This window comes from Podarcis gaigeae (assembly GCF_964106915.1).
Source record: "Podarcis gaigeae genome assembly, chromosome: 1".
Classification (NCBI taxonomy): Eukaryota; Metazoa; Chordata; class Lepidosauria; order Squamata; family Lacertidae; genus Podarcis; species Podarcis gaigeae.
This window is the reverse complement of record NC_139678.1, coordinates 117,785,238-117,809,103: the sequence shown is the minus strand read 5'-3', so window position 1 is coordinate 117,809,103 and position 23,866 is coordinate 117,785,238. Positions and strand designations below refer to the sequence as shown.

General features: G+C 46.1%; 2 protein-coding genes across 4 annotated transcripts in view; one reads left to right on the top strand and one right to left on the bottom strand.

Annotated features, from left to right (window-relative positions):
- METTL8 (methyltransferase 8, tRNA N3-cytidine) overlaps window positions 1-9,132 on the bottom strand; it is a 32,023-nt gene extending 22,891 nt beyond the window's left edge. The window contains 3 exon segments of the mRNA XM_083714663.1: window positions 1,380-1,471; window positions 4,100-4,309; window positions 9,018-9,132. Of these exon segments, the coding sequence (XP_083570789.1) occupies window positions 1,380-1,471; window positions 4,100-4,242 (235 nt within the window). The 5' untranslated portion in view covers window positions 4,243-4,309; window positions 9,018-9,132.
- Window positions 9,133-14,175: 5,043 nt separating this feature from the next.
- DCAF17 (DDB1 and CUL4 associated factor 17) overlaps window positions 14,176-23,866 on the top strand; it is a 29,671-nt gene continuing 19,980 nt past the window's right edge. Inside the window, exons 1-5 of one of the 3 annotated variants that reach the window (XM_083709540.1) lie at window positions 14,176-14,276; window positions 17,169-17,385; window positions 18,991-19,094; window positions 21,497-21,587; window positions 23,426-23,562. In XM_083709540.1, the coding sequence (XP_083565666.1) occupies window positions 17,212-17,385; window positions 18,991-19,094; window positions 21,497-21,587; window positions 23,426-23,562 (506 nt within the window). In that variant the 5' untranslated portion in view covers window positions 14,176-14,276; window positions 17,169-17,211. Of the gene's footprint in view, window positions 14,638-17,168; window positions 17,386-18,990; window positions 19,095-21,496; window positions 21,588-23,425; window positions 23,563-23,866 lie in introns of all 3 variants that reach the window. The other 2 variants (XM_083709541.1, XM_083709542.1) reach the window with 2 other exon arrangements.

Here is a 23,866-nt window from a genome sequence, read left to right as displayed (position 1 = left end):
CGAACAAATCAGCTCCCGAACGATCGAAACCTGGAAGTGAGTGTTTCGGTTTCCGAACGATTTTCAGAAGCCGAATGTCCGGCGCAGCTTCTGATTGGCTGCAGGAAGGAGCCTCCATAGGCGCGCGTCACCTCTCCAGCTGGGAGAGCACGCACGGGGCTAAAGCGCGACCGTCTCCCGGCTGGAGACGCGGGGCTGGGGCGAGCTTCCCCCTCCCCCAGAACGGGACCCAGAGCTCTGGGAGCTTGCGGGGCTGGGGGAGGAGGAAGCCCTCCGCCAGCCTCCAAACCATGTCGGGAGACAGCGGAACGCCGCCATCCCGCTGTCCCCCGACTTGGCTAGAAGGCTGGCGGGGGGAGAAGCCTGCTCCTCCCCGTCGCCAGCCCCGCAAACTCGGGAGACAGCGGGAGAGGCGTAGCGCGCCCACCCGCTGTCTCCCGACATGGTTTGGAGGCTGGCGGAGGGCTTCCTCCTCCCCCAGCCCCGCAAGCTCCCAGAGCTCTGGGTCCCGTTCTGGGGGAGGGGGAAGCTCGGGCTTCCCCCGCCCCAGCCCCGCGTCTCCAGCCGGGAGACGGTCGCGCTTTAGCCCCGTGCGTGCTCTCCCAGCTGGAGAGGTGACGCGCGCCTATGGAGGCTCCTGCCATAGGCGCGCGTCACCTCTCCAGCCGGGAGAGGGTCGCGGGGGGCTGCTTTAGCCCCGTGCGTGCTCTCCCAGCTGGAGAGGTGACGCGCGCCTATGGAGGCTCCTGCCATAGGCGCGCGTCACCTCTCCAGCGGGGAGAGGGTCGCGGGGGGCTGCTTTAGCCCCATGCGTGCTCTCCCAGCTGGAGAGGTGACGCGCGCCTATGGAGGCTCCTGCCATAGGCACGCGTCACCTCTCCAGCGGGGAGAGGGTCGCGGGGGGCTGCTTTAGCCCCGTGCGTGCTCTCCCAGCTGGAGAGGTGACGCGCGCCTATGGAGGCTCCTGCCATAAGCGCGTGTCACCTCTCCAGCGGGGAGAGGGTTGCGGTGGGCTGCTTTAGCCCCGTGCGTGCTAAAGCAGCCCCCCGCGACCCTCTCCCCGCTGGAGAGGTGACGCGCGCCTATGGCAGGAGCCTCCATAGGCGCGCGTCACCTCTCCAGCTGGGAGAGCACGCACGGGGCTAAAGCAGCCCGACTCGCCCGCCTCCCTCCCACGGCACACCCGGCAACTTCTCGCGGCACACTAGTGTGCCGCGGAACACCGGTTGGGAAACACTGCCCTATGGGCTTTCGTCTTGCGAAGCAAGCCCATAGGGAAATTCGTCTTGCGAAGCCGCTAAAAAATCGGAAAACCCTTTCGTCTTGCGGGTTTTTCGTTTAGCGAGGCATTCGTCTTGCGGGGCACCACTGTATTTTACCTTGCAGCTCAGGTTGGACTCTGATGAGTGAATTCTTTGTGGCTTTTTCCTTGGCTGTTTCTTCTTCTTCCTGTGACCACTGCATGTGGTCCCTGCAAAGGGGAGGGGGATTGCAAGGAAAGGGGGAAAAAAGGATGCCTTTTATTTTTAAAAGCTTCCAGAGTCTTTTCCTTTCTCCCCTTAAGCACCACATGTAATCAAATGCATTGTATATTCTAGATTCCATTAGCTGCTCTCCACCTCACCCCCTGCTTCACTCTCCTGGGTCTTTAATGTAAGCCTTGATGCCCTCTGGAGCTCCTGCCATTCTTATGCTCCATTATTTTGCTTTGTGGAGCGTTCCAGAAGGCTCTGCGCTGACAAACTCCTTGTACTGCCCTCTCCTCACGGTTCACGGCAGCATTCGAACACCTTTGTGGTGTGTGTTGCCTTTTCATTGCAGGACATTCCGCAGCCTTCTCCCTCTGCCCGTTCTGGAGCGAGCGCCGGCGGAAAGTTTGTCCTTTCGGAAACAAGCCATCTCTCCAAAACGCAAGCCTGTGCGCTCGTGATAGGGTCTGTGCTGTTTGATTCCCGTGTAATAAGGGCTCATTATCTCCTAAAATGACACACGTTGCATGTCATGTGGCAGCTGCGCTATGCGGCCGCCATTCTGCCACAGATCTGTAGTTATCAAAACATGGTCGCCCGGCGAGTCAAAGCATGACATACAGATAAGTACAGAAATATACTTAGTAAAGGTGTGGGTAATCCGATAGAGGAATGTTGCAGCTGGTTTTGTTTCTGAAGAAATACTTGTAATTGCTCCCATGTGTTGCCAGACCACTAAACACAACCCAAAACAGCAACCAGAGGTGAGCTGCAGGGAGCTTTTAATTATAGAGCGCAACAGATGGATTTGAGTGGGATAAAGATTTAAATCTGTCTATGTCAAATAATGGTGTTCTAATGTTAGCCAGGCCTCAGTAAAGGATTGGAGCTGCGGCCATGCCACAGTATTGCGCCAAAACAAGAGTGGAAAAACGCTGAGCAACGCGAACTATTCCCTAGGAATTTCAGTGCCAAAAATTCAAAAGGGGCTGATGACTTAATGGCTAGGTCCTAAGGCATGCCACAGAAGCAAGTAAGAAATATAAACAACCTCAGATATGCAGATGACACAACCTTGATGGCAGAAAGTGAGGAGGAATTAAAGAACCTTTTAATGAGGGTGAAAGAGGAGAGCGCAAAATATGGTCTGAAGCTCAACATAAAAAAAACGGAGATCATGGCCACTGGTCCCATCACCTCCTGGCAAATAGAAAGGGAAGAAATGGAGGCAGTGAGAGATTTCACTTTCTTGGGCTCCATGATCACTGCAGATGGTGACAGCAGCCACGAAATTAAGAGACGCCTGCTTCTTGGGAGAAAAGCCATGACAAACCTAGACACCATCTTAAAAAGCAGAGACATCACCTTGCCATCAAAGGTCCGTATAGTTAAAGCTATAGTTTTCCCAGCAGTGATGTATGGAAGTGAGAGCAGGGGCTGATGGGAGTTGAAGTCCGACGGAATCTGGAGGTCTGCAACCTGCCCACCCCTGACTTAGAAGGAGCACAGAGCCAAACTGCTTGCCTGGAAGTAGGGAAATGAGTCCCATACAACTTGCTTCACTCATCCCAACCTAACAAGAGCATCAAGGTCTTCCACAAGGTAGAAAGAAGGAAGTAAGGGCTCATCTCCTATTATGGTATGGATACGCCCCTATCTGGACAGGGATAGCCTAACTACTGTTGTCTATGCTCTGGTAACCTCAAGGTTAGATTACTGCAATGGGTTATACGCAGGGCCGGATTTAGGTTTGATGAGGCCCTAAGCTACTGAAGGTAATGGGGCCCTTTATATGTCCAGATGTCCTTTATATGTTCAATTGTCACTGTTTTTTGTATTGAATATATGCTATACGGTAATTTATGGACCTAATAGGTATCTAAAGCCATTAGCACATAACAAAATATGTTATTTTATCAAAGTAATTGTTGAAGTGAAATACAATTAAGAAGTATATAAATAGTGAAATACAATTAAGAAATATATTATTAAGCTCTAACGTAAAATGATTTTTTTATTCATAACAAACTTAATAATGCAAGCACAGTGGCATTTGGCAATAACAAAAGATCCTTTAGAAACACAATTTACAAAGATTCATAATTTGGGGGGGGCAAAGGTTGGTATATAAATTCAATTAATAATAACAATCTCAACCTCCTGCTACTAGTACATCCATCATTTATTTCATAACATGGCTCTACTTCATGTTCTATTTTTAAAAGTTAATAGAACATGGATGATAGCCATTCTTGTGATGGTGAAACAAGTGCCCACTCAAATTTCCTGGAATTGGTAAACAGATATATATCACATATGAGGGCAGGGCAGATATCCAAGGTATCCAATTAATCTCTGAAAACATTGAGATAATTATTTTGACCGACCACTGGATATCAGTTGGTCTGTCTCTCTAAATTAACAGACAAAGATTAAAACACTTTCCATTTGCATGTAAGGTTTCTCTCTTCTGCTGGCTATGGATTCTGGACTCTGAATGGCAGGAAAGCATTCAGCCTCTGTGTTTAGATTCTCAATAAAATTAAATAAATAAATAAATAAATAAATAAATCCCTACCTATATTTAAAAGACAAACTGATAACACAGTAGCAAATTGCATTAATCATACCACATGTTGTGATCAAAAACTTTATCTGGATCCAACAAAACTCGTGACCCAAGGGGAGCAACTGGTCGTTTGTTACTCTGGAACCGATGGGGGATCTTGCTGGTCTTCAGATGTGAAGCAAAGAATCTTTTAACAAATAGCATTTCAGCGCAGCAGCAGCAGCAGCAGCAGCAGCAGCAGCAGCAGCAGCAGCAGCAGCAGCAAAACACCCTGAAAGCAAAATTAAACAGGAGTATAGATTTCTTGCAAACTTAATTATTTCAGTTAACCTTAAGAATTCCTGTCTCTTCCGTAGCAACACAAATGTAGGTTGGTTTTCTCTATCTTTTCCTTTTTCAGTTGTTGTTTAGAAGGAGCTAACCACTGAAATGCTAATGCATGTTTTGAGTTTGTTCTCTTTCCATCAAGCAGCTAGATACTGTTGGAAAACCCAAGTAAAAAAACAGAAAGTTTAAAAAATGGTTAAATTCCATTAAAGGGCGATTTCTCACAATTTAACCATGTCCTGAGAATGGCAGCTGAGCTGAGCACCTCAACATGTCTAACGGGAGGGGGGGGGGAGGATCCAAAAAGAGACTCTCCAGAGCGTCTGGTAATCAACTGTATGGTGTTTCAGAGAAATCACCTTCGTCGGGAGCTATGTACAAAACCCAATTAAAGGTAAAGGTAAAGGGACCCCTGACCGTTAATGGAAGGGAAATAAATAAAGATAGCAAATTTGGGGAAGAATTCCATAATTCCCTTCGCATATGAAGTGCTTGCCTTTGCCTGTTTCAGCATGTTATGGGAAAGTCTAGAAACAGTACAGTGGAACTTCGGTTTCGAGTATCTTGGAAGCCAGATGTTTCGGTTTTCGAACCCCCAAAACCCGGAAATAGTTGCTTCTGCTTTCGAACGTGCCTTGGAAGTCAAACGGCTTCCGAGACGCGTTTCTCAATTTTCTCCATTAAAATTGCCAACCACCCATTGCGCCTCGGTTCTTGAACATTCCGGAAGTTGGATGGTCTTTGACAACCAAGGTTCCGCTGTACTCAATTTCTAGAAAACAACTGGAGCCTGGTTGGAAGCCACACCCCATAATACCAGACTGGTGTGCTGACAAGTGTGTGACACGGCGGTAAAGGTAAAGGTAAAGGGACCCCTGACCATTAGGTCCAGTAGTGACCAACTCTGGGGTTGCGGCGCTCATCTTGCTTTATTGGCTGAGGGAGCCGGCGTACAGCTTCCGGGTCATGTGGCCAGCATGACTAAGCCGCTTCTAGCAAACCAGAGCAGCACACGGAAACGCCGTTTACCTTCCCGCCAGAGAGGTACCTATTTATCTACTTGCACTTTGACATGCTTTCAAACTGCTAGGTTGGCAGGAGCAGGGAGCGAGCAACAGGAGCAGACAATATCATGATCAACATGGAAATAATATAGATGATTTTCTCACCTTGCACTAGGTAAAGGTAAAAAAAGGTAAAGGACCCCTGGACGGTTAAATCCAGTCAAAGGCGACTATGGGGTGCGGCACTCATCTCGCTTTCAGGCCCAGAGAAACGGCATTTGTCCAGAGACAGCTTTCTGGGTCATGCGGCCAGCATGACTAAATCGCTTCTGGCGCAACGGAACACCGTGACAGAAACCAGGGCGCACAAAAACGTCCTTTAGCTTCCCGCTGCAGTGGTACCTATTTATCTACTTGCACTTTGACGTGCTTTCAAACTGCTAGGTTGGCAGGAGCTGGAACGGAGCAACGGAAGCTCACCCCGTTGTGGGGATTCGAACCGCCAACCTTCCAGTTGGCAAGCCCAAGAGGCTCAGTGGTTTAGGCCACGGTGCCACCCGCAATCCTTTAACTTGCACTACTCCATGGGTAAAATCCAATGCTACTTTTCTTTTCTAGAAATGCTTTTGATCCAGTGAAGGCAACTTTTAAGGAGACAGGAGGGAATGGGGAATTTTCTCCCCATTTCATTTTCCTACTCCTGTCTCCAAAGCAACCTTCCATGCTGTTCTGGAGGGCTCTCAAATCCTATGGAACAGATGGGGGGGGGGGGAGGCACAGAGGATTGCAAGAGGATAGGGGAATTGCAGAAAAATAGCCTCCCTTTATGTCATCAGAGGTTGGCTCAAAAGCCGTTTTGCAAGTGTGACAGTGGCATTAGACTTCAGCCTGTGTATTTTCCTAGGGTTGTGGTCAATTGTTCAGTGATGTTTCAACAAACCTCCCCTAACCATTGGTGGGTTGGCATCCGTCTGGTCTCAAGAGACAATGGAGTGCGCCTGCAGGGGGCGGAAGAAAACCATGAATATCCATGAATGCTGCATCAGAGAAGGATTTGAGCCATGCAACTCAAACTGGGTCTACAAACCCCTCCAAAAAATTAAGCAAAGGGGCCCTCCAGGATTAGAAACCCTGAATCTTAAGCTACATTAGCTTCATCGTACATTTACCCCTGTTTCTGGCACAATTTACCTACTGCTTTATTGTATAATTATACAGGCTTCCTCAACCTCGGCCCTCCAGATGCTTTTGGCCTACAACTCCCATGATCCCCAGCTAGCAGGACCAGTGGTCAGGGATGATGGGAACTGTAGTCTCAAAAACGTCTGGAGGGCCGAGGTTGAGGAAGCCTGGTACAATATGATTACTCAATATGATACCTGTGTTTCTGGAGTATGAATTCAGATAGATCCTACCTTTGGTGCCCAATGGTTTTTAAAATACAAACACAGTAGGTAGCCAATAACCATCTCTGCACTCCTATCAACAATTTTTAATAAAACGACGTATAATAGTCAGTGCTTAGGAGAGTAGGTTCATACATACCTGCTACAAAACTGAGTGGCGCTGAGTTACAGAGTCACATTCTCTCAGCCTAACCAACTAACCACAGGATTCTTGTGAGAATAATGTGGTTTTTTTTTGGGGGGGGGGGCATGTATGCTACTTTGAGCTCCATGGAAGAAAGCTGGAGTATACACACAGATTTCTGCATTACACCGAAGCTATTTGCCAAATGTAACTCAATGTTTACAGTGGTACCTCAGGTTAAGAACTTAATTTGTTCCAGGTCTGTTCTTAACCTGAAACCGTTCATAACCTGAGGTACCACTTTAGCTAATGGGGCCTCCCACTGCCACCGCAGCGCGATTTCTGTTCTCATCCTGAAGCAAAGTTCTTAACCCAAGGTACTATTTCTGGGTTAGTGGAGTCTGTAACCTGAAGCGTCTGTAACCCGAGGTACCACTGTATTTTTAAAAACCTGACTGGTTTTTGGTTTGGTAAAATACTTCCGCTTCCCACCTCCCTCTACCCCACCAGCACGACGCAAGAGCGTTAAGTGACCTTATGGAGATCCAGTCATGCCTCTGCAATTAATTGCCTTTCTATAACAAATGTCTCAGTTACAATAGTGACTAATGATAAATTTGCCTGGGAAGAAACAAAATGTGCATTACTAAGCATTTGCCAGAGACAAAGAGACATACTGTGCATTCAAATTATTGTGCTTGTTTACTTTAATAAGAAGGTTTGGGGGGGGGGAGTGGGAGGGGGTTATGTTTCAATTGTTGCACCTTTAAAAAAATAATAATATCAAAACACTCATCGCTGGAGAAACATTCTGTTCCTGTGGCAATGCGTTGTTCCTCTGCTTGACTTTTCTTCTCCCACTCCAAAGGTTAAGTTTCTTCAAAGAATTTCTTTCACTGCTCTTTTTATGGTTCCAAACACTCAAGCAAAGTGGGCACAGCGGAAATGGCGTCTGTGCACACACAGAGCCTGCAAAATTATATCGTGGATTTGTAAAAACGAAACAAAAGAAGGCTCAGTGCTTGGAAAGCACATGCCTGAAATAATGTACAGCATTACCATAAAACTTCCACAACTTACATTCTTTAATGCTGTCCCACCAAAGTTGCCTCCTATGAAGTCGGCAGAGCTTTCGCATGTCATGGAACTGGAAATCTAGAGACTCTCTTCCCACCAAAAATCTCTGTGCTGTGACCATGATAATCTCCTCCCCTCTCAGTACCTGATGAACAAGTTTCATTTCTAACAACTGCCTACAGCCACAGTGTTCGAAATTAGGCAGGCGCCAGGCGCGTTTTGTGACTACTGTGGGTCCAATTGCAACCACATGGTGATCTCTGGATGCTAGGTTGGCAACTGGGGAAAGCAAAATATCACTCAGAGAAGGATCTGAAATATTTTCCTTACAACTTGAATTATTTTTATTCTGCATTATTTGATTGTTTTTATGTGTTGTAAACTGCTATGAGATTTGTTCTTTAAAATATAAAGCAGCATAGAATTTGAATTAATAATAATAGCAATGATGAAGATGGTGGTGGTGATGATGATGATGATGATGATGATGATGATATTCCACCAGAGGGGGGACGGAGCCTAGACATTCCATTGTGGCGACCTGAGCCCAGGTTTAAGGTGCCATTTGGTGATTAGAATATAGATAGATAGATAGATCCATACACATACACATACACACACACACACACACACACACACACATATATATATAATCACACACACACACACACACACACATATATATATATGCACCCCCACCCCCACACGACATTTAGAAAACATCTGAAGGCAGCCCTGTTCAGGGAAGTTTGTAATGTGTGAGATTTTGATGTATTTTTAATCTTTGTTGGATGCTGCCCAGAGTGGCTGGCGAAACCCAGCCAGATGGGCGGGGTACAAATAATAAATTATTATTATTATTATTATTATTATTATTATTATTATTATTGAATTTCTAACACTGCAATTTCAGGGAAGTGTCAGTGTATCATAACCATGGCCTGTTTAGAAATACTTGACTGGTCAACAAATATGCCAATTCTTCATGCGGCCTATCGACAAGCAACCAAGCAAAAGGGACAGAACTCAATGAATAAGTACCATTTGTGTATGCAGAAGATCTCGGGCGCAATCTCTGTTAGGATTTCATGTAGCCGATGCTGGCTGGTGTGGTTGGTGTAAATCACATGAGATGTCTGAGAAGAGTGTGGAAAAGGAAGACTGTCTTATCTCTTCTGTCTGAGAATGTTATTGCACTGTACTTTCGCTTTCGCTGTATGCTTTCTGTTTCTGCCAGAGTTTGGAGAACACAGACGTGATTATGGATTCTCTGTCTATATTGTGAATAAAACGTAGTTTAGATCTACGGATGTCTCTATCTTCTTGCTGTGTGGTGCCAGAAGACTTGTGTGCACTTTTCATATGAGAAGTGTCGCAGATGGGCACTCTGAGTGAAGGGACATGCCATTCCAGAGACGTGCCTACTGGGAGATGTTCAGAGGAACTGGGGGTCTGCTGTCCCACCAGGAGCTTTTGCAAACAATATCTGGCATCTCAGCTGATGCGGAAGACTTCCAGCCTAAACCCTGGGGAGCCACTAGCACCCAACAGTAGAGTAGACCATACCCCTGATGCGCTGATCAACCAGCTTTTGAGAGCCTCCGTTCTATTGTATCGCCACCAATGGCTTCCAAACATGAGCCAGATTTTTGTCTCTCCCTACCCCCCTCTGCTACAGGCACACGGGTGGCGCTGTGGGTTAAACCACAGAGCCTCCGATCAGAAGGTCGCGGTTTGAATCCCCGTGACGGGGTGGGCTCCCGTTGCTCGGTCCCTGCTCCTGCCCACCTAGCAGTTCGAAAGCACGTCCAAGTGCAAGAAGATAAATAGGTACTGCTCTGGCGGGAAGGTAAACGGCGTTTCCGTGCGCTGCTCTGGTTCGCCAGAAGCGGCTTAGTCATGCTGGCCCAGAAGCTGTACACCGGCTCCGTCGGCCAATAAAGTGAGATGAGCGCTGCAACCCCAGAGTCAGTCACGACTGGACCCAATGGTCAGGGGTCCCTTTACCTTTACTTTACCCCCCTCTGCCACTTTCCACTCTCCCCCACATCCCACCCATTCCAGAATAAGACAGTGCCACCATGTTAGGTGGCAACTCTGACAGTGGAGGAATTAGCAGCAAAGCTGCCTGATGTGTATGTGGAGCCTTCAAATACACGGAGACTCAAGTCCAACAAAAGTTGCATTCCTGCTAAGAGCAATACAGTACTTGGAATAGCCCGGAAATATACTAACATGGAAACAAGCCCAGAGGAGATAATTAGACAGATGGTCAAAATATCTGGCAGAAATAAGAGGAGGAAAATAGAGATTTTTCTGCTGGCTTGTAGCTTTACATGGGACATGCTTATCTAATAATTGTTAAAGCACAGCCATTTCGGAAGACTTCAAAAGACGGAGGAGTAACCAGTCTCACTGACATTTGAAGGAAGGCTGTGGATTGGTTTTTTAAAAAACAAAAACAAAAAACCCTGATCTTGAACATCAATGGAAAGTTGAATTATGCCAGAGTTGTACAAATAATGCAGTCAAGATTATCTGTACTGCTTTGAACCTTGTTGACTCAAGCCAGACTCATTGGAACAAAATATTTGTTGCTACCTGCCTCTCATTCAATCTTTTTAATGTGTCAGCCCAGCCTACTATGATACAGCTTAATTGCTAAAGAAATGACAGATGACTTGACTTTCAACAACATATTGCAAAACAGGCTCATGTAGCCCTTTAATAGTAGGCCCAATAGCACCATCCTGAATAATCTACTGCTGAAGAAACTCCCAGGAAAGATTTGCCTGACACCTACTTTATTGACGTTTTGATGCCATTTTGACACCTTTATTTCCCCCAAGCAATTGAGGTCTTTTTTGCAGCCTTTTAAATTTATTACAGATTTTCAATACCTATTTTATGTGTGTCATAGATTCATCGAGTTTGAACAGCCTTTGAGAATCATCATGCTGGAAGGTGTTTCAGAGGCTCAATGCGAGATCTGCAACTGCAGCATTGCCTGGTCTCTGCTCAAATACTTAACACAAGAACCTAGGAAGAGCTCTGCTGAATTAGGCCAATGGTCCATCCCTTTCTCACGGCGGAGAACCAGTTGCCTGTGTGAAACCCGTAAGTAGAACCTGAGCATAACAGAACTCTGCCCACCAGCAATCCCCAGAAACTGGCGTTCAGAAGTGCCTTTGACAGTGGAGGTAGAATACAGTCACTGTGACTAGTAGCCATTACAAGTAGCTTCCAGTGATGGAGAGCTTAGCACATCCTGAGGGCATCTGCTCCATAGTCAAAGCTCTTACCAAAATGAATGTTAACCTAATGCTTAGCCAAGATGTGCTTTCCTTCAATTTCCACCTGCTGGCCGTCGTCTTGTCCCCTGGAGCAACAGGGAACAAGTCTTCTCCATCTTTTACATGAGAGCAGTTCAGATATTTGACCGCAATGCAATACGTGCCCTTCCTTAATCTTCTCTTCTCCTAGCTAAACATTCCCCATCACTTTCAGTTGTTCCTCAAAGGATTCCAAAACCTTCACTATTCTGGGGAGAGGTGTAGCATATAGTTACCCTGGATTTACAGATTTTTCCCTGGACAAAATTCCGTTCCAGGAATGTCCCCGGATTCATTTAATGTCCCCGGATTTATATTTTAAGTGTTGTAGATTTATTAGTAAGGAATGAATGTTGCGTGATTGGTTCAACGGCACAAGACACATCATATGGGGAGGCAAAATGGCGGGCATCACAGCAGCGAGCAGCTCCTGAAGCCAGCCAGAGCCAACTGCGCTACCAGGCTGGCTCCGGGCTGCTGAGACTGCCGCTGCCACTGTCGAGGGGGAACCGGGGTTGCCTGGCACGTCAACTGGGGGAACCGTTGACACACACGCACTGTGACCTAAATCGAGCCGGGAGCGAGAGCACCAGGCCACCTGCCCAGCGGTGCTCCAGGGCCAGGAAAACCCTGGAGCCGATGCAGGGAGAAGGAGGAGAGAAGGAGAAGGTGGAAGGAGAAAAAAAAGGGGAGCCCTGACCTTGCTGCACTACTGAGAAGGAGAGGTTGGAGAGCACCAGGAGTGCAAGGACACATGGCTGAGCCCAGGCCCAGCCTGAGCCTACTCCATTGTGGCTAGCATCCGAAGAGAGCAGGCCATGGCCCAGAGGAAGGCCATGCGACAGAGGAGACCACAGAAGAGAAGATATTAATTCTTAATTTTTTAAAAAAAAAACTAAAAGAACTTTCTCTCTCTCTCTTTTTTAAAGGGTCCCTGGATTCTTTGAAAAAAATCTGGTAACCTTAGTGTGGCATGTCAACCCTATATAGCTAATAGAACTCAAATATTTCATGGCACCAAAAACACCACTGGTTTCGTGACAGTTTCCTTCTTTGAATTTCATTACGGCATCATTTTTAAAGCAAAGGCAGGAGGAAGGGCTGTTTTCGGTGGCCTTACTGGCAAAGCCAAAAAGTGTAGTCAACAGCCCCACTCCTCTCATGTAACACTTTCCTGAGGGAAAAGCCATGTGTGCACTTTGTGCTCTGTGCACTTTTGGGAAGGAGCCCAAGACGGCGCATGCTTTCCTGGCTAATAAGGCAGACTTCCTTGATGTCTCTAGAATATACAGTAGTAACAGAGCCTTTCAGATACCCAGGTTCCAAGAGTTTAGGACTTATAATCAGAACCTTGCACCGAACCAGGAAATAAACTAGAAAGCAGCATAGACTCAGAAGAATTGGAGAGAGATGCAAATCCAGCTTAAAAATCTAATTGCTGCATTCTGACCCAGCTGAAGTTTCTAAACATTTTGAAGACCCAGCGCCACACAAATCAAAAAGTTAGCCACAGCTAAAGGCATTCACTCATTAGACTGTGTGAGAGCAACTTTTGTCCCACCAGATATTTTTTGCTGAACTACAGCTCCCATCATCCCTTGCCACTGACTACACCTGCTGGGGGCATGGGAGTTGTAGTTCGCAACCATCTGGAGCAGCCTTTCTCAACCTGTGGGTCCCCAGATGTTGTTGAACTACAACTCCCATCACACCTAGCTAGCAAGGCCAGAGCTCAGGGATGATGGGAACTGTAGTCCAACAACATCTGGGGACCCACAGACAAAGGTTCCCACAACTGACTTAGACATATCAAACTTGGCAGAAGTTCCTCACATCAGGCACAGGGCCTCCACCACCATTTTTCAACTAGCGTTTCCACTGAACCAGAGAGACTCCCATATCCCTTTTGGCAAGTTAAGAAAGTTCAAGATGTAGCCCAGAAGGAGGCTCCACTCATTGAGTCTCTTCCTCCTAAGGGAGCGAGCACACGTGGGAGCCTTTCAGTCTCAAGTAGCTTTCCTTGCATCTGCATAAGTAAACCCAGATGCTTCTATTTAACGCATCTTTCACGCACTGCAAATGCCGACGCCAGTATTGTCAATTTTCCTTTTCTTTTTGAAATTAATTTTTATTTGATTTTACTAATATAGAATTATAACAATACAGCCATACACATCCACAATTAAATATTCCTCCGAATCTCGGGCTTCCCACCTTCCCCTCCGTAGGTCCTATCTTAAACCTTTTCTACTGCATCTTTTTCAATAGTCCATTGCGTCTTTTTCAATAGTCCACCAGACGCGGGGTTACGACTGCTCGACTAACTTAAGACATTCGGGCATTTAATTTTAGGGTTTTAATGTTTGTTTTTTTCTCTGCCGGGTCAGCAGTTTTAACCAAAACGGTTTTTTTTTAGAACAAGGTAATATCTAATGCAACCTTGATTCCCACGAGGAGAAAAGAACTCACCTTCAGGGCGCTATATGCCATGCAGTGCCAAAAAAACAACAACACTTTTCGAATATCCTTATCCACGTGCTTCCTCGCGTCCAGTCGTTAACAGTTATCAAAGGTAATGGTATTCCAAAAAAAGAAGCAGAAGTGTGCAGTGCGTGGGTATTAATAATGATAATGATGCAAGGTGCTGCCCTAAACACTTGCACGGCTCCTTCGTGCAACCTTCTCAAGCCTCCGCTCCCGCGCTGCAAACCAGCAGCCAGTTAAGCCGGGGAAACCCGAACCAGCGCGCGGCCTCCCGCACTTGCGCGCGCAGAGGGTTTCGGGAGCCGTAGTCCCCGAGACTCTCGCCCTCCGCTCCCCTCGGAGGAAGTTGATGGCGGGGGGAACTACGTTTCCCGTCGTGCATTGCGAAGAGGGCGGAGATGAGGAAACGAAAGTGTCCCTGCAGAAGAAACAGGCCCGGTTTTGGAGGCGCGCGCGGTTTTAACTCCTGCGCCGGTCCTGAGAGGTTTGTTGTTGTTCTGCGCGCGCGCTGAGTAGTCGGAGGCGCGCGAGAGCATAAAAGAGACAATATTATATATCTATATATTGTTTTAAAGTTGCTTTGTGCGAAACGGCAGCCTTTCCCGCTTGGAAGATTTGTAATGGAGTCCTGGGCTTGTTGAGCCGATCAGTAAGCCCCGCCTCGTGTGCCATCGGGCTTACTCCCGAGTAAGTTCCTGCTGGGCGGATCTTGATCTGGACGGTTGTCGGGCGGCATATTCCACACCGCTAATGTAGAGATCCAGCGCCTGCGGTTACATCCCTGACCCCCTTTGCTTGCATTCGCAGAGAAGCCCCAATGCGTTCCAGTGAGTCTTGACTCCCAAGTAAGTTTGCGCGCGAGGATTGCACCTTCAGAACCGTAAACCGGGTCCCTCAGCGATTGCCTCAAGTCGGGGATTTAAAAGATGTCCCCCTCCCCTTCTCTATCCCGGGAATGTACGGAGAGAGAAGTGTTGGGGGCGAAATGCCACGTGAACTCGCATTGCAATCGCTGGTGATGGGCAGACAAGTGTAAACTATGGTTACCAGGTTTTTTTCAATGAGCCCCCCCCCTTTTTTTTTTTTTGGAAGATGAGTAGCAACAGGGAGGGTCGCGGGTGGCACAGAGCCTAGGACTTGCTGATCAGAAGGTCGGCGGTTCAAATCCCTGTGACGGGGCGGGGTGGATTCCTGTTGCTCCCTCCCAGCTCCTGCCAACCTAGCAGTTTGAAAGCACATCAAAGTGCAAGTAGATAAATAGGTACCACTCTGGCAGGAAAGTAAACGGCATTTCCATGCACTGCTCTGGTTCACCAGAAGCAGCTTAGTCATGCTGGCCACATGACCCGGAAGATGTACGCCGGCTCCCTCGGCCAGTAAAGCAAGATGAGCGCCACAATCCCAGAGTCGGTCATGACTGGACCTAATGGTCAGGGGTCCCTTTACCTTTACCTAGCAACAGGGAGTCAGTAGTGGGGATGGTGAGGCTGCCGCTGTCACGTTTCCCGGGGATAGCTTTGCAAATCTGGGGGCATTCCGGGGATGGAATTTGTCTGGGGACAGATTTGCAAATCTGGGGTCTGGAACTGGGAACCGGACACGTCTGGTAACCCTAGTGTAAACTGTCTTGAACAGGAAATAGATTCCCGTGCATTTCCTCTTAACGCCGGAGTTTTAGAAGGAGCTGTTGACTCCTGCGTGTCTCCCTGACTGTGGGGAACTGGGACCCTATGCACGCTGCCAGTTTGCATACGGTTAGCAAAATTTTTTCAAAGAATCCGGGACACTTTTTTTTTTAAGAGAAAAAAGTTATTTTTATTTTTTTTAAAAAATTAAGAAGTAATATCTTCTCTTCTGGGGTCTCCTCTTTCGCATGGCCTTCCTCTGGGCCCCGGCCTGCTATCTTCGAGTGCTAGCTGCCATGGAGTGGGCTCAGGCTGGGCCTGGGCTCAGCCACGTGTCCTTGCATTCCTGGTGCTCTCCTTCTCAGCGGCAGCGGCAGTGGTGCGGCAAGGTCGGGGCTCCCCTTTTCCCCCTCCTTCCTCTTCCTCTTCCTTCTCCTTCTCCTTTCCTCCTTCTCCCTGCATCGGCTTCGGGGTTTTCCTGGCCCCGGACCACCGCTGGGCAGGTGGCCAGGTCTCTTGGTCCCGGCTCAATTTGGGTTGCAGGGGGGTGGGGTGTCAGCGGTTCCCCCAGTTGATGTGCTGGACGTCCCCAATTCCCCAGCAGCAGCAGTCTCAGCAGCCCAGAGCCAGCCTGGTAGCACAGTTGGCTCTGGCTGGCTTCAGGAGCTGCTCGCTGCCGTGGCGCCCGCCATTTTGCCTCGCCGGAAGTCCCATATGATGTGTCTTGTGCCGTTGAACCAATCACGCAACATTAATTCCCTACTAATAAATCTACAACACTTAAAATATAAATCTGGGTACATTAAATGAAATCCGGGGACATTCCTGGGATGAACTTTGTCCAGGGACGAATTTGTAAATCCGGGGACTGTCCCCAGGAAACAGGGGTGTCTGGTAACCATAAGTTTGCAGTGCTGAGCATGTTTGACTGAGAAGGAAGCCTCTTTTAAGTTCCTTGGGGTTTATCCCAAGGTAGAGAAAGAAAGCCCCATTGAACACAGGGAGACTTGCCTTTGAGTAAACTTGCACAGGCTTAACACCCTAAGGCTGTAATCCTATGCACACTTGAAAATCTGGTGGGACTTTGGGTAGGGATGTATATAGGATTGCATGGCTATTTATGCATGGATGTCCATAGTAGGGTGATCAGGAAAAATAGGATGGGGCTCTCATGGGCATAGCCAGGATTTATGTTGGGGGGGGGGAGAACCGAGCTATATGCAATGCGATTGGTCAGCTAATTAATTATTTTTATTTATTTGCTTGATGGGGGGGGGGCTGCTCCTCCCAGTTATGCTCATGAGTGTTTCTAATCTTCTGTTGGAAGCTGCCTAGAGTGACTGGGAAAACCCAGCCAGATGGGCAGGGTTATAAATAATAAATGATGATGATGAGAATTGTTGATTAAAATTAAAATATTGTTTCAATATTTTAATTGTTGTATTTTAATATTGTTTTTAAGTTGTGTTCAGTCAACTTGTTTTTATTATTGCTTGTTAGCCGCCCTGAGCCCGGCCTTGGCTGGGGAGGGTGGGGTATAAAAAAAATTCTTCTTCTTCTTCTTCTTCTTCTTATTATTATTATTATTATTTATTCCAGGCAACTCGTAAAGGTGCAGGAGCCTTGCCCCCTTTTTCCAAACTGCAAATCTAGCACATAGGATTGTACAGACGAGTTTTAGTTTTTGCTGTGGTTTATTTCCATATTTGGCTGACTGAACAACTTTTTTCTCCCTCCCCCATTTTGTTTAGACTACTGGAGCTGAAGCAAGTGGAAGTTTGACATTCCACCAACATGCTTTCCAGTTTGTCTGCCTTATCTGCCACAAGCAGATTACCCTCCGCTGATGCATTCGAAAATCGAAATATTTGCTTCGCACTCACCAGACGGTCACAGGGATTTCACACAAAAGATGCTGGTGTGGTCTATAGAAAAAACATGGGGATTCTGAGGAAGCTGGTATGCCAGGTAAATAGGTACTGAAAACCCATTAGCCCTGTGTTGCAGCTGAATTCGTTACATCTTGTGAAGAAAGTACTTCTGTGTAGAATATGTCAATCATAAATTGTGATAATCCCTGATAGGTTTCTCATGCAGAAAATTTGTAGTGTGTGAAGCAGTACTAACGGGGTAAATTTTCAGGGATTGTTAATGCAGGCAAGATTAAGGGGACTTTAATTTGATACACGGGACGCGGGTGGCGCTGTGGGTTAAACCACAGAGCCTAGGACTTGCCGATCAGAAGGTCGGCGGTTCGAATCCCCGCGACGGGGTGAGCTTCCGTTGCTCGGTCCCTGCTACTGCCAATCTAGCAGTTCGAAAGCATGTCAAAGTGCAAGTAGATAAATAGGTTCCACTCTGGTGGGAAGGTAAACAGCATTTCCGTGTGCTGCTCTGGTTCGCCAGAAGTGGCTTAGTCACAACCCCAGAGTCTGTCACGACTGGACCTAATGGTCAGGGGTCCCTTTACCTTTAATTTGATACATAGAAGATCAATGAGTTTCATGCACAGTATTACTGACTCTTTTGGTTCTATCATTGGTGCAATCCAATAAGTATCTACTCAGAAGTACCGTATTTTTTGCACCATAACACTCACTTTTTTCCTCCTAAAAAGTAAGGGGAAATGTCTGTGCGTGTTATGGAGGGAATGCCTACGGGTGGCATGCCTACAGATTTTCCTCCTCTAAAAACTACGTGCGTGTTATGGTCGGGTGCGTGTTATAGAGCGAAAAATACGGGTAAGTCCCATATTTGTTCATTGGGCTTACTCCTGAATGTTTATATTGTCTATTAAAAAAAATAAAGATCCTGACCTGCAGATGCCTGTGCTCCACTCAGGGTGACCAAGAAAGAAAATCAAATTTAAAAAAACAAAACAAAAACCATGCTGTATAATCCAATATGATTTCAAAGCCCCCTATTTTGCTAGAAGTTGTTGATGTAAGGTCAGTTCAGGGGCTAATCACTCAGGGTAACTGATAGACTATGAGAAATTGTAGAAACTTTTTGGATTCTATACTTAAGACTTTGTAATTGAAGATGGAAAAGGGCTGCCACTCTTTATCACCTCAGCCCAAAATATTTGTAATGTAGACATGCTACTTCTACTTCTTAATTTATGTTTTCTTTTCACCTTAATTAAGACATTACTGAAACCTATGCATGCCCACACATAGGCACACGATTGCAGCCATAGACGTCAGATTCCTGTTGTACAGGCTTTGTATCTGTAATGGAAGCCAGTGAAAATGTATTTAATTGATACAAAAAAATGTAATAATGCCATGCACAGTTCACATTTTATTAAACCAAGGAAGTATAATGTTCTTTCTTACATGCAAAAATGTGTTTTTATTCACAAAAGCCCTGTTTTTCTGATCTTTTACAATAGTATATAATCATTAAAAACAAACCAGTTTGCTAGAGTTCCTTTCCTAGGATCCCTTTGCCTAATATGGAAAACAGGCTTTGCATTCACTACAAAATGAATACAAATGATTAATGTAGGGCCATTTCAGGTACGTATCCTAAACCACATTTTTTATAACAGATCACTGTGATTTATTTCAGGAAAGTACAACATTCAGGAACGTTTGGACAACACATTCCACGTCTCCAATTGCTTATCAAAGTGGGAGGATTTATTTCGACAATTATCGGTGCTGTGTGAGCAGGTATTTTATTTCAAAAACACACATTTAGAAGTGATTTTTCTCCTACATCTTGCGACTCTATTTCCTGCATAAATATTTGTAAAACGGAGGATTGCAATGTGGCACGGAATATCTCATTTTAAGAACTTATATGTGTGTGTGTGTTTGTGTGTGTGTGTAAGTCACTTTAAGACAAAATATTTTTTGTTTGTAAGTGACAAATAAATGCAATAAATAAGACCTCTTTATTTTTGCATTCGCATCCGAGGTCAAAATTGTTTTTCAAACAGGAGAGGATTTATGTTAAGAAAATAAATGCATGTGGTTGTTTAGAAATCCTAAGCATATGGATTTTTAAATAACTTCATGAATACATATGCCTGCACACTGCTATATGCATACAGGCGGCGACCATTTTGAGCGGGGGTTCCATTCCTGCCCCCCGCCATCAGTGGAGCGTGTCACTTGGCCACACCTAAAAGGGTTGCTGCCTGTAGTTCAGTGAATGTATTAGTCGTGCTGCCACGCAAGCTGAGAGAAAAGAACAAACGGAGTTGTCGCTGTTTCCATTTGTAGTGGAAAGTTTGTTTTATTGCTGTGCAATTTATGCATCCCAAATCACTTTGATACTGCTTCGTCCGTCGTTTTACAATTGAACAAGAATTTGAGTAATTGTTGGTGTAATTGTGGTCGTGCGTTTTATGTCGTTTTTTTAATCTTGCTCTGTGGCTGTTTGCTGAAGTGCTTTGGTTAAATCTGTAAATAAAGACTTTGGTAAAATGTAACCGGGAAGAATATCCTGTCTAGTAAAGTGGGATATTTGTCCCCTGAACTCCCAGTTCAGCTCTAGGGTGGCCATTTATGTTTTGATTTTAAAAAGAGGGCAACCAAGGAGATAGATTTTCATAATATTTGCATATGTGCACAAATATCCATAGTTACAAATTTGGAATTCAAATACAAATGCAGTGCACCTCTTCATAGTGGGAAAGATCATGAGCGGTGACCTGTGAACCTGCTCAGTCTGTTACTCAAGTTTTTTATTGTCGAAGGCCATCTTAAAGGCTCCTTCACTGCTGTTTCTGGTTCTTTAACTTTTCATCGGACTTAGGCCGGAGAGACCTTCAAACTGAAGACTCCTTCAGGCATAGGATTGTCCTCAGCAAAGTAGGACACATGGCCATTGTGCTACTGTTGTTGCTGCTCTCAGGAGTCACAACCCTTTTTTAAGCTGGCGCCACCCCGAGAGACAAAAAGAAAAAAATGGGTGTAAAAGTGAAATCCAGTTGAATTAATCTGAACATTGAAGGGCTCATGGAGCTGAAAGAGGAACCCGGAAAGAGCGTCGCTCTTGGAACTTCCTCCTCCAGCGCAGGTGGCACTGTGATCTAAACCGCTGAGCTTCTTGAGCTCGCCGATCAGAAGGTGGGTGGTTCGAATCCCCACAACAGATTGAGTTCCCATTGCTCTGTCCCAGCTCCTGCCAACCTAGCAGTTCGAAAGCACGCCAGTGCAAGCAGATAAATAGGTACCACTGCAGCGGGAAGGTAAACGGCATTTCTGTGCGCTCTGGTTTCCGTCACAGTGTCCTGTTGCGCCAGAAGCAGTTTAGTCATGCTGGCCACGTGGCCTAGGGAGCTGTCTGTGCACAAACACCGGCTCCCTCGGCCTGAAAGCGAGATGAGTGCCACAACCCCATAGTCGCCTTTGACTGGACTTAACCATCCAGGGGTCCATTACCTTTTACCTTACTCTTAAGGGGAGAAAATAAGGGCTCAGACATTTTGTGCATGCCATGGCCAGACCTCAAGGGGGATAAGGCGCCTGTGGGTGACTGTCTTAGTTGTTTTTAAGTTGTAGACTGCCCTACCATTGTATTTGCAGCATCTATGGGCACTTACAGTAGGTTTAAAAAATAGCATCCAACAGAAATCAAATAATCTTGGTTATGGTATTTGGAGAAGATAGAAGTGGTCAGATAGAAGTTCACAGCAGCCATATGTCAGAAGGTCGGCGGTTCGAATCCCCGCGACGGGGTGAGCTCCTGTTGCTCGGTCCCTGCTCTTGACAACCTAGCAGTTCGAAAGCACGTCAAAGTGCAAGTAGATAAATAGGTACCACTCTGGCGGAAAGGTAAACAGCATTTCCGTGTGCACATGACCCAGAAGCTGTACACTGGCTCCCTCGGCCAATAAAGCGAGATGAGCACCGCAACCCCAGAGTCATCCGTGACTGGACCTAATGGTCAGGGGTCCCTTTACCTTTACCCTAAGGGGTGAACTACAGTTCTCAGGATTCTGGGGTCATGCACTTATATGTATGGTGTGTATAAAGTATTGATCGTTATTTATTATAATAATAGATAAAAAGCCTTTTTGAATCATGGAAAATAATATACTCTAATTCCTCCCCCGCTTTCTCAGCACCACACCGGAGCCGAGGATAATTTATCAAATGCCAAGGCGGCCTAGATCGGAAAAAATAGAAGATGCTTTGTTATTGGAATGCCCAGTGGTAAGATTTCTTCTCTCCCCCCCCCCCCCCATGAAACAACTTTACTGAGAAAAACAAGAACCAGACTCCCTTGTGTCATCTTTAGCATATTATTATTTTCCTTCCTTCTTTCCTTTTAACTAGAAGTCCAACACATGAAATAATCTTTGGGGAGCTGCCTTTTGGGACCAAAGTAATCAGCATCTTTTAAAGGGTGGGCCGCTCCTGTCTGTTCAGGCATTTACATGTGTACAGTCATCTTCTGGTAATCAGGTTCAAATACGCTATGGGTGTGGACAAAACTCATCATTTTGTAAGCTTCCTTACAAGATTGTGAAGCCTCAATACACTGTATAAGAAATCCTTTAAAGCAAGCAGCTGGTGGGTTTGCAAGTCATAATAGGGTGCACGTTCTGAAATTCCACACCCCAGGCTGCTGTAACTAGCAAGTGCTTGTGTTATGCTATGTTGCAGTTGCATTATTCCATATTGGAAACAGTGTTAGAAACAGAGATATGAAAGCTAGGAGCTAAAAGGCACCTTAAACCTAGGTTATGGGCGCAACAATGGAATGTCTAGGCGCACTTTTTAATAACAAGAATTCAAAGCTGAAAATGAATGAACTGCAGCTAAAATATTAGGTTCATTTTTTACATGGTCTATTCCTTCCCCTCCCCACTCCCCTAATATCCTTCTCCAGTCTTCAGAGGGTAGCTGGCAGTGGGGAGGCAGAAAAAGCTCTTCCTTTCCTCCCACTCTACAGTTTTAATCTGAAATCTTAGGCGCAGTACTGCGCCCAGAGCTCAGGAACTGCTCGTGCTACTGAAACTCCCTGTCGCAAAATGCGCCAGGAACAAGGGGAGTTTCAAACACTGATTGAAAGGATGGCAAAATATCCATTCGCATAACAGCTGGAGGGTGAAGGGGCTCATATGTTACAAGTCCAGAAGTGAGTGTAATGTGTTGCTTGTGTGTTCTGTCCACAGGGACACATTGCACAGCCCATTGGGATCCCTATCAGAGGTCAACCAAGTCTCCAAATTGTGTAGAGCAAATGTTCAGAGGTGCCTTAAGTTCAGCGCTTCGCATTTTCTCCGTAGGAGAGCCAGTGTGGTGTAGTGGTTAAGAGCGGTGGACTCGTAATCTGGTGAACCGGGTTCGCTTCCCCGCTCCTCCACATGCAGCTGCTGGGTGACCTTGGACTAGTCACACTTCTCTGAAGTCTCTCAGCCCCACTCACGTCACAGAGTGTTTGTTGTGGGGGGAGGAAGGGAAAGGAGATTGTTAGCCGCTTTGAGACTCCTTAAAGGGAGTGAAAGGTGGGATATCAAGTGCAAACTCCTCCTCCTCCTCCTCCTCTTCTTCTTCTTCTTCTGGTATTCACACAGGTTCACTATTTGGGGTTGGGACGTGAACCCATTGTCGTGGTTGATAATCACTTCACAGATAAGGAGTTGAGACTCCAACAAAGAGATGGGGGGAGAGCTGCCCGTGGTTGTAGTTACAGTGGTACCTCAGGTTAAGTACTTAATTCATTCTGGAGGTCCGTTCTTAACCTGAAACTGTTCTTAACCTAAAGCACCACTTTAGCTAATGGGGCCTCCTGCTGCCGCCGCGCTGCAGGAGCACAATTTCTTTTCTTATCCTGAAGCAAAGTTCTTAACCTGAAGCACTATTTCTGGGTTAGCGGAGTCTGTAACCTGAAGCGTATGTAACCCGAGGTACCACTGTGTTATCATTACTATTCTTAATAATGATTTAATTTCTATACCACCCTTCCTCCAAGAATCACAGGTCGGTTTACAAAATAAAAACACAAAAATACACAACATAGGAACATTCTCTACTTCTTAACACAGGGTGATGTGCTGCCGACTCCATCAGACTACAAACCTTCCTTGTTGGTTCTGACAGCAAACAACTGGCTCTTTCGCCTTTCTGCAAGTACGGGAGAAATACTTGAAAAAGTGTACCTTACTTCCCACTGCAAATTCAGGTAAAGAAGGTAGGCTTTAGTGTAAGATGGCTTGAGGGTTACTTCTCAGCACAGAGTGAAATCCTATCAATGCTTACTTGAAAGCAAGTCCCTCCTAGTGGGGCATTCTACTCTAGGCCACTATCCTGTGTCCACTTACTAGTGAGTAAGAGCCATTGAACTCAGCAGGACTTCACTTCAGCACAATCCAAAGTACATTGCCTCACAAGTAGGGATAGATGAATATACCGCTTGGTATATCATTTTTCCAGCTTTAAATTTAGTTCTCCACATTTCTGCAGCAATTTGCATTAAAAAAAAAATC